The 15,115-nt window shown below is 32.5% G+C and overlaps 1 protein-coding gene and 1 long non-coding RNA gene across 2 annotated transcripts; one reads left to right on the top strand and one right to left on the bottom strand.

Annotated features, from left to right (window-relative positions):
• The first annotated feature begins 3,012 nt into the window (after window positions 1-3,012).
• LOC109341446 (bifunctional monothiol glutaredoxin-S16, chloroplastic) lies at window positions 3,013-12,621 on the top strand. Its single transcript, XM_019579357.1, has 2 exons — window positions 3,013-3,473; window positions 11,960-12,621. Exons 1-2 carry the CDS (start codon window positions 3,090-3,092, stop codon window positions 12,461-12,463), a joined length of 888 nt encoding a protein of 295 aa, XP_019434902.1. The 5' UTR covers window positions 3,013-3,089; the 3' UTR covers window positions 12,464-12,621.
• On the bottom strand, window positions 11,449-11,953 carry LOC109341447. Its single transcript, XR_002106960.1, has 2 exons — window positions 11,842-11,953; window positions 11,449-11,809 (listed from the first exon to the last, which is right to left on the bottom strand). It is a non-coding gene; the product is annotated as an uncharacterized LOC109341447 (long non-coding RNA).
• Window positions 12,622-15,115: the final 2,494 nt, after the last annotated feature.

Below are 15,115 nucleotides of genomic sequence, written 5' to 3'. Positions count from 1 at the left end.
ATTTTTGAATCTTTAAAGTTGTTATTCAAAATTATAAAGAATCTACACGTATATTTATACCAAAATTAATCTTTGTTATCAACTCTTTTCGACCAATAAAATAGTAAATATAGCACTTTTAAAAATAAGATTTCTTACTCGGAAAACTTTTTTATTTATTTGTATCAATAATTAAAGAAGAAAAAAAATTGCACAAAAGACAAAACAAATTTTCTTTTTTTGTCATTGTGCAGTACATTGAAGGAAGAGCACTTTTATCTCTTTCTTACGTTGTTGTATGTCAAACTAGCATTTCATATATATATATATATATAAATAATGTGTATGTGAAGCATACACAACATTTGGGAAAACAATTCCCTCCATCCTTTGTAAAACATAAAGGTAAACTTTCATTTTATGAATATATATCTTTATATATGCATATCTTCAAATGATGATACCTATTAGTTGAAATATTCCAAACCAATTAGCATATTATTTCATAAAAGGGAATAATGTATATTCTATTAACAAGAGAGATTATCTGTTGGAACTTGATTTGTTGGAAGCTATTAGTGAGAATTTTTAGGCGTGAAATCTAAAAATCTCTCAAGTCTCACATAGAAGAGTTTTGAAACAACACTCAAGTCTCACATAGGAGAGATGAGGAACGTTGAAAAAATACTATGTTATAAATAGAAACTTTCTTTTTTCGTATTTTCTTGCACCAAGTTGAATGCGTTTTCATTCAACTTTTTCTTTCTCCCTTATATTTTTTACTGACGCATTTCCGGCAAACTTTTTCCTCTTTCTTTCCGTGGCAATAAGAATTGACACATGTACCCAAATTGTGGAAATTTTGATAATTGACATTGGTAGTCACTATTGAGGGAAAAGAATTGACACGAGTAGTGATAGTGAACATTTCAAGAACTGACACTAATAGTCAAATTTTGGGAAAAGAATTAGCACGAGTAGTCATATTATGAAAATTTCGAGAATTGGCACTAGTAGACATATTGTGGGAATTTCGAGAATTGATACTAGTAGCCATATTGTGGTGAGTGTATTTGAGATCGGTTCTAATAGTATAGTAAAAATTTGATAATAGAGATCTGAACTTTTTTATCCTAGGAACAGCATGATTAATAATCTGCTTGCACATTTTGGGTAGTACCACGAAATGTCTTAAAGAGAACGATCTGGTTGTGACTCAGTAATATTCGTAGATAATATTAAGATAATATTACTTGATCAAAAGTAAAGTGAGAAATAAAACTGATGGTGCATTGCTTTATAATTTTATAGGTTCCACAATTACAACAAAGCTAACAAAAGATGGTTAATGTTCCTGTTGAAGAGGAAAAATACCCAGATTATAAGATTTTTTGGTAACATTGAAAAGCTGTATATGCCACGTATGTTCACGTAATTATATATGCAAAGGTGAATATGACAATGAATTATATGACTTTTTTGGGTAAAAATACAAAATAGTAAGAGCAAAATAGGAAACTAGTGGCGGATTATCTTGGGGGCAGGTGGGGGCAATTGTCTCCCCTGGATTTTTACCCCAACAATGAATTTTTGTAAATTATTTAATATTGATAACTTATGCTAACCTATATATTTAAATGAGCAAAAGAAGATTAGCTTGAAATGTCAATATCAATATTTTATTATTGATGTCATTAGTCATTCATGTTTGAAATACTATCAACCATCTCCAAACTAAGTGCAACTTTGACAATTTTAGAAAAATAATGCATATTATTTGTTTGATCTATTTATATGTCCTATCTTAACTATTATTGTTTAACTACTATAAAAAAGATCATTTTCAGCAAAGACACCTAAATAAAATTATATAGTAAGATAGAAGATGAAATTCTTATACACAATATGATTTATATTGAAAAGGAAAAGCTGAAACTTTTACCACTAATTCAATCATTGATAAGTTTAAGTTTTTAAAAGACCAAAGAATAACACGAAGATATATTTTTTATATTTTTATTATTTAATTAATCTAACTTATAAAGTGTAATTAAATAATGTTGCCCATTCTGAACTTTATTTCAAGATCCGCCACTGTAGGAAACTATAAATTACACCATGGTGAATACCTCAATGTTTATACTATGTTTTGACTTTATTAAGTAGTATAGATAAAACTCATTCTTTCAATCTCTTCCTCATCTAAGCATAACTTTTCTTTATTTGCTAAAACAAATACACCATTCTTTTCTTTCTCTCTCTTACCATCTCTTCCTTTTACTATGAATATCATTATTATTATTATTCTATATTTTATTTCACGTTATTATATTTGTAGCATCCGCACGATCCATTGAAAATAGTAGAAATGGTGATATCAAAACAATAGCCACAAGAATGAAGTCGTTAAAGCAATGATAGTTGATGGAGTGAGACCAATTTTATGATATTTGAACTTGTTAAACCGCTTGGTCGTAGTAGACAACTTCATCAATACTATATAATAAAAAAACACATGAATTAGTCAATGATTATGGAGGGTTGAGATATAATAGAGTTTGATAATTAATTTTGATGCATATATCTTCTTTTTTTGTTTTTTTTAAGGATTTAATATGTATATACTAACAGTGTAAATAATTTTTACACTGTCAGCAAATTATCCACCATTGATTTGCTAATTACCATTAACTTTCAAACAAAAGTAATACAAATCAATGATGGATGATGTGCTGAAAGTGTAAAAACTTTATACTGTCAATTCACAGATTTTAAATTCTTTTTTAATGTGAACCAAACATACTGCATACGTAATTACGTATGGAGGCATTCCCCTCCTCTGTCTACAGTTGGACGGTTGGACTGTTCTATCTGATCTGGTCCAAAGAACACCGGTTAGGACGACAGACATACCACTACTTATTTTTAGACTGTGTTCAATAAGTTTTTGGATCAGCGGGCCTAGAACTAAATCATTTATAAGGCCCAATGATTATTGGGATAACAAAGTACCCATTTTCACCCAAAGAAAACTAAAGCTCATATCGTCGGTGCTTTTATTTAGCACTTAGCAGATACCTTTGTACTTAGTTCTCTGCAACCTTTTATCAATGACAACCACCAACTTCTCTTCTATGCAACTCCTTCCATTTCATCCTCTATTCTCCTCTTACCCCCAAAATACCCCTTCCCTTTCATTCAATTCACATCCCAAACCCTATCCTAATCTACGCTCCACCTCTCTGAAACCCTACAATTCAGAGAACCCTCGGCCACGGATGGTGGTTATGGCCGTTAAGAACCTCGGTGAGACGGATCCAGTGGCGGTGTCGCCGGAAAACGATGGTCCTGCCAGAGAACTGCCGTCGGCTGCTGGAGTTTATGCTGTTTATGACAAGGACAACGAGCTTCAGTTCATTGGATTATCGCGTAACATAGCGGCCAGTGTTTTGGCGCACCGACAATCAGTACGGGAGCTCTGTGGCTCGGTCAAGGTAAGAGGCTCTCGCGGGTTCTTGTTTTCTGTTTGAAAGTGTTAAGAAATGATTTGTGTTATTTGATATTTTTTTAACTTTTATTTGTTTGTTCTAATTTGTTTGAAGTAGTCATTTTGATTTAATTGTACACTCAGTGTAAATTTCTTGTTAATTGGAAGTGGTATAATCACTTGTTTTTTGTTTAATATTTCACAATAACATACTTTGTTGAACGATACACTCGAAAGGTAAAACATACCTAAAGGGGTGAATAGGTGTAGCGGATCACTAATCTCGCTTTTCCGATTTATGCGCAGAATATAAAGCAGTTGCAATTAATCGATTAATGACAATTGATTTAATCGATTATAGTTTCTTGTTAATTGGAAGTGGTATAATCACTTGTTTTTTGTTTAATATTTCACAATAACATACTTTGTTGAACGATACACTCGAAAGGTAAAACATACCTAAAGGGGTGAATAGGTGTAGCGGATCACTAATCTCGCTTTTCCGATTTATGCGCAGAATATAAAGCAGTTGCAATTAATCGATTAATGACAATTGATTTAATCGATTATAGTTAGCTCGTTAATCGATTATACTGATTGTTGATTATTTGAAAATAGACTTTTCTTGCGATGAAAACAATGATGATTTCTGATCTTTATTGTCCTAAATTGATTCTTGATTATTCACAGATTAATAACAATTAACAGTAATCACAGATGCAGTTAAACATAGAAAGTAAGTAAAGATAGAATTGTAAAAGAGATAGGAAAAGAGAAAGGCTCAAGGATTTTTATCCTGGTTCATTTGCGGGTCAACTTGCAAACTACATTTAGACCTCCCGACTGATTTTGAGAGATTTTTTTTCACTATAAAAAATGTATGTTTGATTACAAGCACACTTCCAATACACCTAGCAAGAACTTTCTTCTTGAACCCATTGAGCCTGCAAGCTCGGTTTGACCATTCTATACGCCTACTAGGATACGACACCGTTCGCGAATCTGGCCCCAGCCGAAACTATCGCTCGATTCAAGACTTCCTGCCCCCTGAAGACAACCAATTCTCTACTGTGATGATACCAATACACCATGAGAATTATCCCTGAATAACAGAAAATTCGCCGAGTTACTTTGCACACCAAATGTGCGGATAAAGACTCTGAATTCAGCTCTACATTCCTTAACAAAAATCTCACAAACAACCCTAAAACTAAATGTGAAGATTATGCAAGGTTTTTTAAATGAATGAAAACTTTAAGCACTTTGGAAATTTTTTTCTCTCTTTTCTCTCTTGTAAAACAATGCAAGAAAAATGATAGGAATAAGGCTAGGCTTCCTATTAAGCATGAATAAAATAAAAGAATAATGATTCTTTTTTCTGGTTTTTCAGTTTTCTGTTAAGAGTTCGTTAGGGGAGGGAGTTTCTACAAATAGAATTTCTTGTTAATTGGAAGTGGTATAATCACTTGTTTTTTGTTTAATATTTCACAATAACATACTTTGTTGAACGATACACTCGAAAGGTAAAACATACCTAAAGGGGTGAATAGGTGTAGCGGATCACTAATCTCGCTTTTCCGATTTATGCGCAGAATATAAAGCAGTTGCAATTAATCGATTAATGACAATTGATTTAATCGATTATAGTTTCTTGTTAATTGGAAGTGGTATAATCACTTGTTTTTTGTTTAATATTTCACAATAACATACTTTGTTGAACGATACACTCGAAAGGTAAAACATACCTAAAGGGGTGAATAGGTGTAGCGGATCACTAATCTCGCTTTTCCGATTTATGCGCAGAATATAAAGCAGTTGCAATTAATCGATTAATGACAATTGATTTAATCGATTATAGTTAGCTCGTTAATCGATTATACTGATTGTTGATTATTTGAAAATAGACTTTTCTTGCGATGAAAACAATGATGATTTCTGATCTTTATTGTCCTAAATTGATTCTTGATTATTCACAGATTAATAACAATTAACAGTAATCACAGATGCAGTTAAACATAGAAAGTAAGTAAAGATAGAATTGTAAAAGAGATAGGAAAAGAGAAAGGCTCAAGGATTTTTATCCTGGTTCATTTGCGGGTCAACTTGCAAACTACATTTAGACCTCCCGACTGATTTTGAGAGATTTTTTTTCACTATAAAAAATGTATGTTTGATTACAAGCACACTTCCAATACACCTAGCAAGAACTTTCTTCTTGAACCCATTGAGCCTGCAAGCTCGGTTTGACCATTCTATACGCCTACTAGGATACGACACCGTTCGCGAATCTGGCCCCAGCCGAAACTATCGCTCGATTCAAGACTTCCTGCCCCCTGAAGACAACCAATTCTCTACTGTGATGATACCAATACACCATGAGAATTATCCCTGAATAACAGAAAATTCGCCGAGTTACTTTGCACACCAAATGTGCGGATAAAGACTCTGAATTCAGCTCTACATTCCTTAACAAAAATCTCACAAACAACCCTAAAACTAAATGTGAAGATTATGCAAGGTTTTTTAAATGAATGAAAACTTTAAGCACTTTGGAAATTTTTTTCTCTCTTTTCTCTCTTGTAAAACAATGCAAGAAAAATGATAGGAATAAGGCTAGGCTTCCTATTAAGCATGAATAAAATAAAAGAATAATGATTCTTTTTTCTGGTTTTTCAGTTTTCTGTTAAGAGTTCGTTAGGGGAGGGAGTTTCTACAAATAGAAACTATGTTGTAAATAGAAATCAGTTTTTGAGAAAGTAGGAAAAGGAGTTAATAACTGATTCAAGAATCAGTTATCAACCTAGAGGGATTCTCAAGCACAATTGGTGTAAACCGCAATTACAATTCTACATTGATAATAAGAATCATTCAAGATCGCATTGATCTTGCATATCTTCTCTTCTACCCAAACTATCATTTCTTTTTCTGAAAACCAGTTCTTAACACTGGTATCAGAGTACCATCATGGTGCCTTGATCATACACTTCTAAGAGAGAATTCTGCACATGGTTTCAACAAGAGAAGGCACATAATCACTTCTGAAAATCAGTTCTTAACACTGACATGCATTCATAACATATATCATTTTTAAGCATATATTTAAGATAAAGAAAAGACACATAATTTTCCTAAAGCAAGTTAGTTTAGATATTTTTGATCAAGTATACCAAGTTCTCTGCACAACACAAAGAATGTATCCCGTGGAAGGGGCTTGGTGAAAATATTTGTCAATTGCTTCAAGGTTTCAACAAATTCAAGTATGTAGTCACCTTTTTGCATATGATCTCTTAAAAAATGATTTCTAATCTCTATATGCTTAGTTCTAGAATGCAGAATTGGGTTATTTGATAGATTTATGACACTAGTATTATCGCATTTTATTAGATTTTTTACAAGTTTTAAGCCAAAGTCTAATAGTTGCTGCTTCATCCATAATATCTGAGCGCAACACACGTCAACGATAATATATTCCACTTCAGCAATAGACAAAACAACACATGTTTGTTTCTTACTATGTCATGATACTAAGGAGCTGCCCAAGAGATGACAAGTTCCGATAGTACTTTTCCGGTCCAATTTGCATCCCGCAAAGTCAGAATCGGAATATCCTATTAGGGACAATGAAGCATCCCTAAGATACCATAAACCCATAGATAGTATTCTTTTAAGATACTTCATAACACATTTTACAATACTAAAGTGAGATTCCTTAGGTGAGGCTTGGTATCTTGCACATATATATACACTAAACATTATATCGGGGCGACTAGCAGTTAGATATAATAATGAACCAATTATCCCATAATACTTTGTTACCTCTGTTGCTTTACCTTTTTCATCTTTGTCGAGATAGCAGGATGATGCCATGGGTGTTGTAGCTTCTTTACACTTATCAATCTTAAACTTTTGCAGTAGTTCCTTGCAATATTTTGTCTGGTGAATGAATATCCCGTTGCTCATCTGCTTTATTTGTAATTCTAGAAAGAATGTCAGCTCTCACATCATCGACATTTCAAACTCGCCTTATTACCTTTGTCGCACAATTGGTTAATGCTCTATAGGTTGTGCTATAGTCCTTTTAGTGAAAGATCCAGAAATTTTGATCTGTCACCCGTCATATGCCTCAAACATCCAGACATATTTGTCACTTGGCTAACCATATTTTATAATGTAGCATGATATAGATGTATGACCATATTTACCGCAATAAAAACAAGTAGACATGTTATGATTCAAACTATTATGCATGTGAGCTACTTGTCTTCTATATGGTTTTCTTCTATTCTTTGATTTACAGCCTAAACCTCCATGATTACCTATGTTTCTAGATGCAACAAGTAAGTTGTTCAGATTATGACTTATATGTGAACTTTGCTAATTTATTCTTTAAATTAGAAATTTCAGCATTCAAAACATCACATTGATCATATATAGGAGTCTCAATTAACTTAGTGGCGCAACTATATGAGGCAAAAGAGTAAATAAGATCTAGAGTCTCATTTTCTAATTTTAATTCATTCAATTCCTCTTGCATTTTAGTTATTTTATTTTCATACAACATGATGACTCATTTCCTATATATATTTACCTTAGTTTTTCATATAACTCAACAAAAACACTATACAATTCATCATAAGTAGGAAACTCATCAGAGCATGAAGAAGTGTCACTCGTCTCATCTGGATTGCTTGAACTGTCAATTTCTTGAGTGTTTGTCATTAAGCATAGTTTGGCGGTCTCCTCCTCATCGGATGTGCTAGTTATTGTTTCGTCCTCCGATACATCCCAAACTATATAAGTCTTCTTGGATTTAAATTCTCGGGGTTGCTCTTTTCATTTTCACCCTTCTTGAGGTGACTTGGACATTGATATTTAATATGGCCTGGTTTGCCACACTCATGACAAATTAGGCGATCTTTGGGAGCTTTGCCTATTCTGGTTGAATGACTCGCCTCTTTCTTTTGAAAGCGCTTGAACTCTCATTTGTTCTTGTGAAATTTGCCAAATTTTCGAACTAGGAGAGTTAAGGTTTCGCCATCTAGATTAGACTCGAAATCTTTGCATCTCTATCTTCTTGTTCTTGTGATGATGTAGCTTTTAAAGAGATTCCCTTTTTCCTTCTATCTGAATCTTCATGCATGGTTAAGCGCCCCAACTCCACTTCATGCTCCTGGAGTTTGCCGAAGAGAGTTGCTAGGGGCATTGAGTCTAAGTCTTTTGATTCCATAATTGCCGTGACTTTAGGTTGGTTTTTCCTGTCAAGACAACGCAATGCTTTGTTAGTTCACCCAAAGCAAAACTCTTATCTAAATCAATTAAATGATTAACAATATGAGTGAATCGTTTTTGCATTTCATTTATCGGTTCATTTGGAAGCATTCTAAATAACTCATATTCATGTGTCAACGTATTTAATCTTGCGTGCTTAACCTCACTTGTGCCTTCGTGTTTACTTGTAAAGAATTCGACATTTCTTTTGCATTTAGGCACTGTGAGATTCTAAAGAATTCATCGTATGATAAGGCAAAAATTATTATGTTCTTTGCCTTGAGATTATGCTGGACTTTAAGTTTCTCTTCGTCAGTCACAATCCTTTTGATTTTTCTTTGAGCTCACCATACACTAAGTGTAGTGGAGTAAAATGCCCATTGACAATGGAGTCCCAAATCTTAGTGTCGATTGCCTCGATAAAGATTCTCATACACACCTTCTAGTAAGCGTATCCCTCGCCACTGAAAATTGGAGGGCGGTTTGATGGATGCACCATCACTGTCGAAAAGGTTAGTGGAACCCATAGTGATAATTCCTATGATCAACGAATTAAGCGGCCAAGCTAGCACATTTGTATTAGTTCTGATACCACTTGTTGGATATCAGTAAGGTAAAACACACCTAGAGGGGGTGAATAAGTGTAGTGGATCACTAATCCTGCTTTTTCAATTTATGCGCAGAATACAAAGCTGTTGCAGTTAATCTATTAATAACAGGGTTAATCGATTAATGACAGTTGATTTAATAGATTATAGTTAGCTCGTTAATAAATTATACTGATTGTTGATTCTTTGAAAAACAGACTTTTCTTGCGATGAAAACAATGATAATTTCTGATCTTTACTGTCCTAAATTAATTCTTGAATATTCACAGATTAACAACAATTAGCAATGATCACAGAACGCAATTAAACATAGAAAACAAGTAAAGACAGAAATGTATAAGAGATAGGGAAAGAGAAAGGTACTCAAGGATTTTATCCTGGTTTCTTTGCGGGTCCACTTGCAAACTATATTCAGGCCTCCCAGCTGATTTGAGAGATTTTTCTTCACTTTTAGAAATGTATATTTGATTACAAGCACACTTCCAATACACCTAGCAAGAACTTCCTTCTTGAATCCGTTGAGCCTATATGTTTAGTTTGACCACTTTATACGCCTACTAGGATACCACACCGTTCGTCAATTTGGCTCTAGCCGGAACTATTGCTTGATTCAAGACTTCCTGCCCTGTGAAGACAACCAATTCTTTATTGTGATGATATCAACACACCACGAGAATTATCCTTGAATAACAGAAAATTCACGGAGTTACGTTGCACACCAAATGTGTGGATAAAGACTCTGAATTTGGCTCTACAACCCTTAACAAAAATCTCACAAACAGTCCTGAAACTAAATGTGAAGATTATGCAAGGTTTTTCAAATGAATGAAAACTTGTAGCACTTTGGAATTTTTTTCCTCTCTTTTCTCTCTTGTAAAACAATAAGAAAAACTTCTCAAAGATCAGCAAGATAACTTTGAAAATTAAGCTCTAAGAATCTTGAGTTTTTCTCTCTCTTTGAATTGAAAATTCAAAATCTATTTTTCAAAAAACTTATTGTTCTATTTAAAATAACAGCTTTTGTATATAACTGATTCTAACTGATATTAATCGACGTGTTTATTAAAACAATTTTTCAGTTATGGCTTAATCAATTAATAAGCCAGAAATCCTGAGAGGGTAGCTACTCTAACTTCTCTTAATCGACTGCTCATTTTCTTAATCGATTAACGAATTTCAACAAGATTTAAACGATTATCAATTGAGTTAATCGATTAATATGTGTGAAAATGGTTTTTTCTAAATGTATGGTAAACAGAGATATGATGAAAGAGCATGCAACTCATGATTTTTTAAATATTTGATTCCTTTATGCACAAAACCATGTATGCCTAATGCAAATGCATGAGTCTTACTAATCATATATATATATATTTAGATGTGATGCCTCAACCTATATGATTTTCATTTTAGACTTTATTTGAGACTTTCATCTTGAGTTTACCTAACCTAAACTCAATACTAGGCAAACATCTTAGGACTCTAGAATATAAAAACAATCCCAAGTTCTACGACGTTGACCTTGAGTTTTCGGTATGTTGTTTGTGGTGATGTCCAAGTTTTCAAGCTTCCATTTAACTCCTTGTCTTCATCAAAACTAAGTAGGCCAATCATAATGGCATCCTTTGACTCTTTGCCATTTCAGTATTTATGTCTAACATAGGTAAATATGAGGGAATGAAAAAAATGGGTTGAACTGAGAAATGAGGGAAGGAATTTTGCATGGTTAACTGGTTAAGTGTACAAGAAAATATTCTACTAGAGAGATGCTTGGAGTTTTCCATGTCTGGCACAAAGGGCAATTACTAAGGCCCATTTTGTGATGAAATTCCATCTGTTAAGTGACTCCCCTGGTAGCGGCGGCCTTCAGCCACTTTCTTGGCTCGGTAATAATATTGCTAAGAAAGAAATTGTAGAGAACTTTCATTTCCTTAAAAGTTTTATGATGATAGAAGAGATGGATAATGATATTTTCATCTCTCATCAATGACTGAAGTATCTACATTGCTTGAGAAATAGATTTATGTTCAACATTTGGTTGGCTTCACTAGGAAATGATTTAGTTTATGTAGTACAATCATGGATTTTTTGGACTTTTGGCCAGGATCCAACTTTATATATGAGGTTTTTCATTGATATTTTTTCCGCTTTTTCTATCCTTAGTTTGTTTGGAGCTGCATGAACTTTATTCCTTATCACCTTGACCAATATTTTCTCATATATTGTCCTCCAATTTAACTCCATGATTGGGGAACTATGACAAAAAGTATTTACTCATAATTTAGACCATCTTGGTTAAAGAAATGGAACATCCATAGGAATGATGTGATTAATAATTGTAATTCTTAGCCTTAACTTAAACTTAACCTATATGTCTTTTTCTGCTTTCTAAAATAATGTAAAACAACAAAGTTGACTTAAAGCACAGATGCAAAGTGCAAACTGAGTATTGGAAGTGGTATAATCACTTGAATTTGTTGTTTAATATATCAGAATAACATACTTTGTTGAACAATACACACTTTTTTTAATCTGATTTTGATCACCATTCTCAAATGTTGTTAATGAGGATAAATGGACGATGGTTACATTTTCATCATGAAATTGTCCATTGTAGGTTGGGGTAGTGAATGAACCTGACAGAGAAGCTTTAACCCAAGCATGGAAGTCTTGGATGGAAGAACACATTAAAGTCAGTGGAAAAGTTCCACCTGGTAATGAATCAGGAAACGCCACTTGGGTCCGGCAGCAACCTAAGAAGAAGCCCGATCTTCGATTAACTCCTGGTCGCCACATGCAATTAACTGTCCCCCTTGAAGATCTCATTGACAAATTGGTAAAAGAGAACAAGGTAGTTGCATTCATTAAGGGATCTAGAAATGCTCCACTATGTGGTTTCTCACAGAAGGTGATAGGCATTCTTGAAAATGAAGGAGTAGATTATGAGAGTGTAGATGTGCTGGATGAAGATTATAATTATGGATTGAGGGAGACACTTAAAAAGTACAGCAACTGGCCCACATTTCCTCAAATCTTTGTGAATGGTGAACTGGTTGGAGGTTGTGATATATTGATTTCCATGCATGAGAAAGGTGAACTAGCTAGTTTGTTCAAAAGATAATTGTACAATCTACTCTGCATTTAGGCATTCTTTTGAAAATGGGGGAACTGGGATTGGAGCTTGGAACATTAAAAATGCGCCTGAGGCAGTTTATGCCATGCTCTGTTGTATTGATTATAGTTGGAAAAAAAAGAAGATTTATGTATATTTGATTTTAATCTTACGACATTTATGTTTTAAATTGTAGATGTGGTCGCAATTGCGGAGTTGTGGTTACTGTAATTGTCGCCCATTGCGATGCGTATTATGGCCGTTGAGGTGTGAATTATTCCATGATTCAAAAAATATTTTGAATTCGATGCGGTCTAATATAGTCTGATGCAGTTGTGCTGCAACTCAATGCAGTTGCATCATTGTGATTAAATGTCACATTACAATTGTAGTGTGACGTAATTGCATTGATCATCATAACTGCAATATTGTGGTTGTATCACATCATAGATATGTAATTTGAATCACTAATATATATGCTCCATAAATAGTCATGAGAACTTGTCGCACCTTGATTTATTCTACAGGACTTTCTAGAGTCACCACTACATTTCTCATAATAAAAATGTTAAAAAATCTTTTAGCTTAATTACATTTGGCATTGGATTTGGATATCTGGATTGAGAGTCGGTTATGCAATAAGTAAGGTATTACTACTCTATCCGCTCTTTTTAAATAATACTCTTACTAAATTGCATGCTTTATTTTATATTTTAAAGTTATTTGGTTATTTAATTAATTAATGAAAATAACTAAATTTATGTTGTTGTGTCTCATAAGGTGAAATCTTATTCCTATGTATTCATATAGGAGATAGAGAATTAATGCTACATAGCTCTTTAGAAAATCATTTGTAGGTGAAGTGTTTTAATTAGGAACATAAGCGGCATAATGCTTCTGTCTAACTGATGAGTTGAAGAAAAGATGTTATAAGTTGATGACCCTTCATCCATCCTAGATAATATTACATCTTTATACTTTTTAAGGAGGAAAATACCAGTTTATTTTTTATTTTTATTTATTGGAGAAAAGTGATTATTATTATTATAACTGTTGTTTCCAAATATTGATTTAATTAAGAAAAAAGTTTCATTTTTTATTAGGAATTAAATCAATTGAATGTAAGTGTCACAACATGACTATTCAAAGATGATATGAGGATGATAAGTAATACCATACCTTACATATTTGATTAATTCAAAAAAGATTATATTTAATAAATGATTATAATAAAAATTGATATGTGAAAGATATTTTTTTAAAAGCAAGTAATTGTTACTTTTAATTATAGTAGGAAGTTATGATTACTTTTAACTAGTAGTATTTTTTATTTAATTTAAGAAAAAAGTTGTTAATTAATTATACATAAAGGGATTTTCTTGAATTTTTTGTTATAAGTATTTATCTCTTAAAATATTATCATAATTACTTATTATTATTGTTGAAATTCTATTTTATATTATTATGGAAAAAGTTGTTAGTTGGGATAATATATTTTTATTAAATATTTATAGTTTATGAGTATATTGAATTAATAGAAATAAAAAAAAGGGAAAACAAACTTACCTAATTTTACGCAGGGAATGGTGCCTTATGGAAAGCTGGACCAAAACTAGTCAAACCACATGGCAATTGCAGATTGGTCAGAGTGGTGCGCTGTCAGATAGAGTGGTGCGCTGTCAGATAGAATAGATAACAGTGCTAGAGCTATTTGCACGGAAATAGAGGCTAATATGTAGCGAGCTAACACATGTGTGAAAAGTGCACTGGTGGCTAGACGGTTTGACATAATGACTACAATTATTGTTACCTTCACATGAAATATAAAGCAATGAATTCAATTATGATGTCATAATTGACTAACACGAAAGATAATAGATTTATGCCCTGGTGTATAGCTATCCAATGAGCGCCTGTAGGTTTGCCCTGGCTTACATGCCAAACTGCAAACCTATGCACACATTTTAAGAAAAGAGAGAGTGTGCTTTGGTATTTTTCTAGTTTTTTTGTGTGAAATCTAATAACCTAGGTGCCTATTTATAGAACAAAATAGATAATCACCTCCTAAAAATAATGCAAACTAATTTCATATCTAAAATACTTTGTTGCATATTTTTAGGATTAGAATCTATACCAATTCTTTATTTTTCATTTTTAATTTTATTACTATTTTTTGAAAAATTCAAAATGAATATGAGATATTTATTTAGGAATATTCCATTGGTTGTATATTTATTTTTATAAAACTGAAATTAATATATAAAATTAAAAAATAAGATTTTGGCCAATATTATTCATTTTATATTAAATTCTGAAAATTGAATTATTTTATATAAAATGATGTAACAAAGTAATCTATCATTTGTTATTTATTTACTTTTTTAAGAAGAAAATAAAAGAGATGTGCTTCTAAAAACCCATTTTCATTTTTAATTACTATTTTTATTTTAAAGAAAACCAAGGGTGAGTTTCTAGAACCTCCTTCTTTCATTTATTTTCGAAAATAAATATATACATTTTTTTTGAAATAACTACTTTGATGTTAAAAAACATTTTGGGCTTTTAATGAGACAAACAAAAATGAGTATTTGTAGTTGTCTCTCTTTACTTGTTGCTAGAACTGAACCAAATTTCAGCTCAGTTCATCTCGATAAGGATTGG

Source organism: Lupinus angustifolius, unplaced genomic scaffold (genome assembly GCF_001865875.1).
Source record: "Lupinus angustifolius cultivar Tanjil unplaced genomic scaffold, LupAngTanjil_v1.0 Scaffold_464, whole genome shotgun sequence".
Classification (NCBI taxonomy): Eukaryota; Viridiplantae; Streptophyta; class Magnoliopsida; order Fabales; family Fabaceae; genus Lupinus; species Lupinus angustifolius.
The sequence above is the reverse complement of the archived record's forward strand: the minus strand, read 5'-3'. Positions and strand labels throughout refer to the sequence as shown.

Excerpts from the sequence above, each read along its gene's own strand:
- LOC109341446 (XM_019579357.1), top strand. The coding sequence starts at position 3,090 with ATGACAACCACCAACTTCTCTTCTATGCAACTCCTTCCATTTCATCCT. Across the intron at positions 3,474-11,959 it reads AGCTCTGTGGCTCGGTCAAG|GTTGGGGTAGTGAATGAACC; the intron begins GTAAGAGGCTCT and ends TGTCCATTGTAG.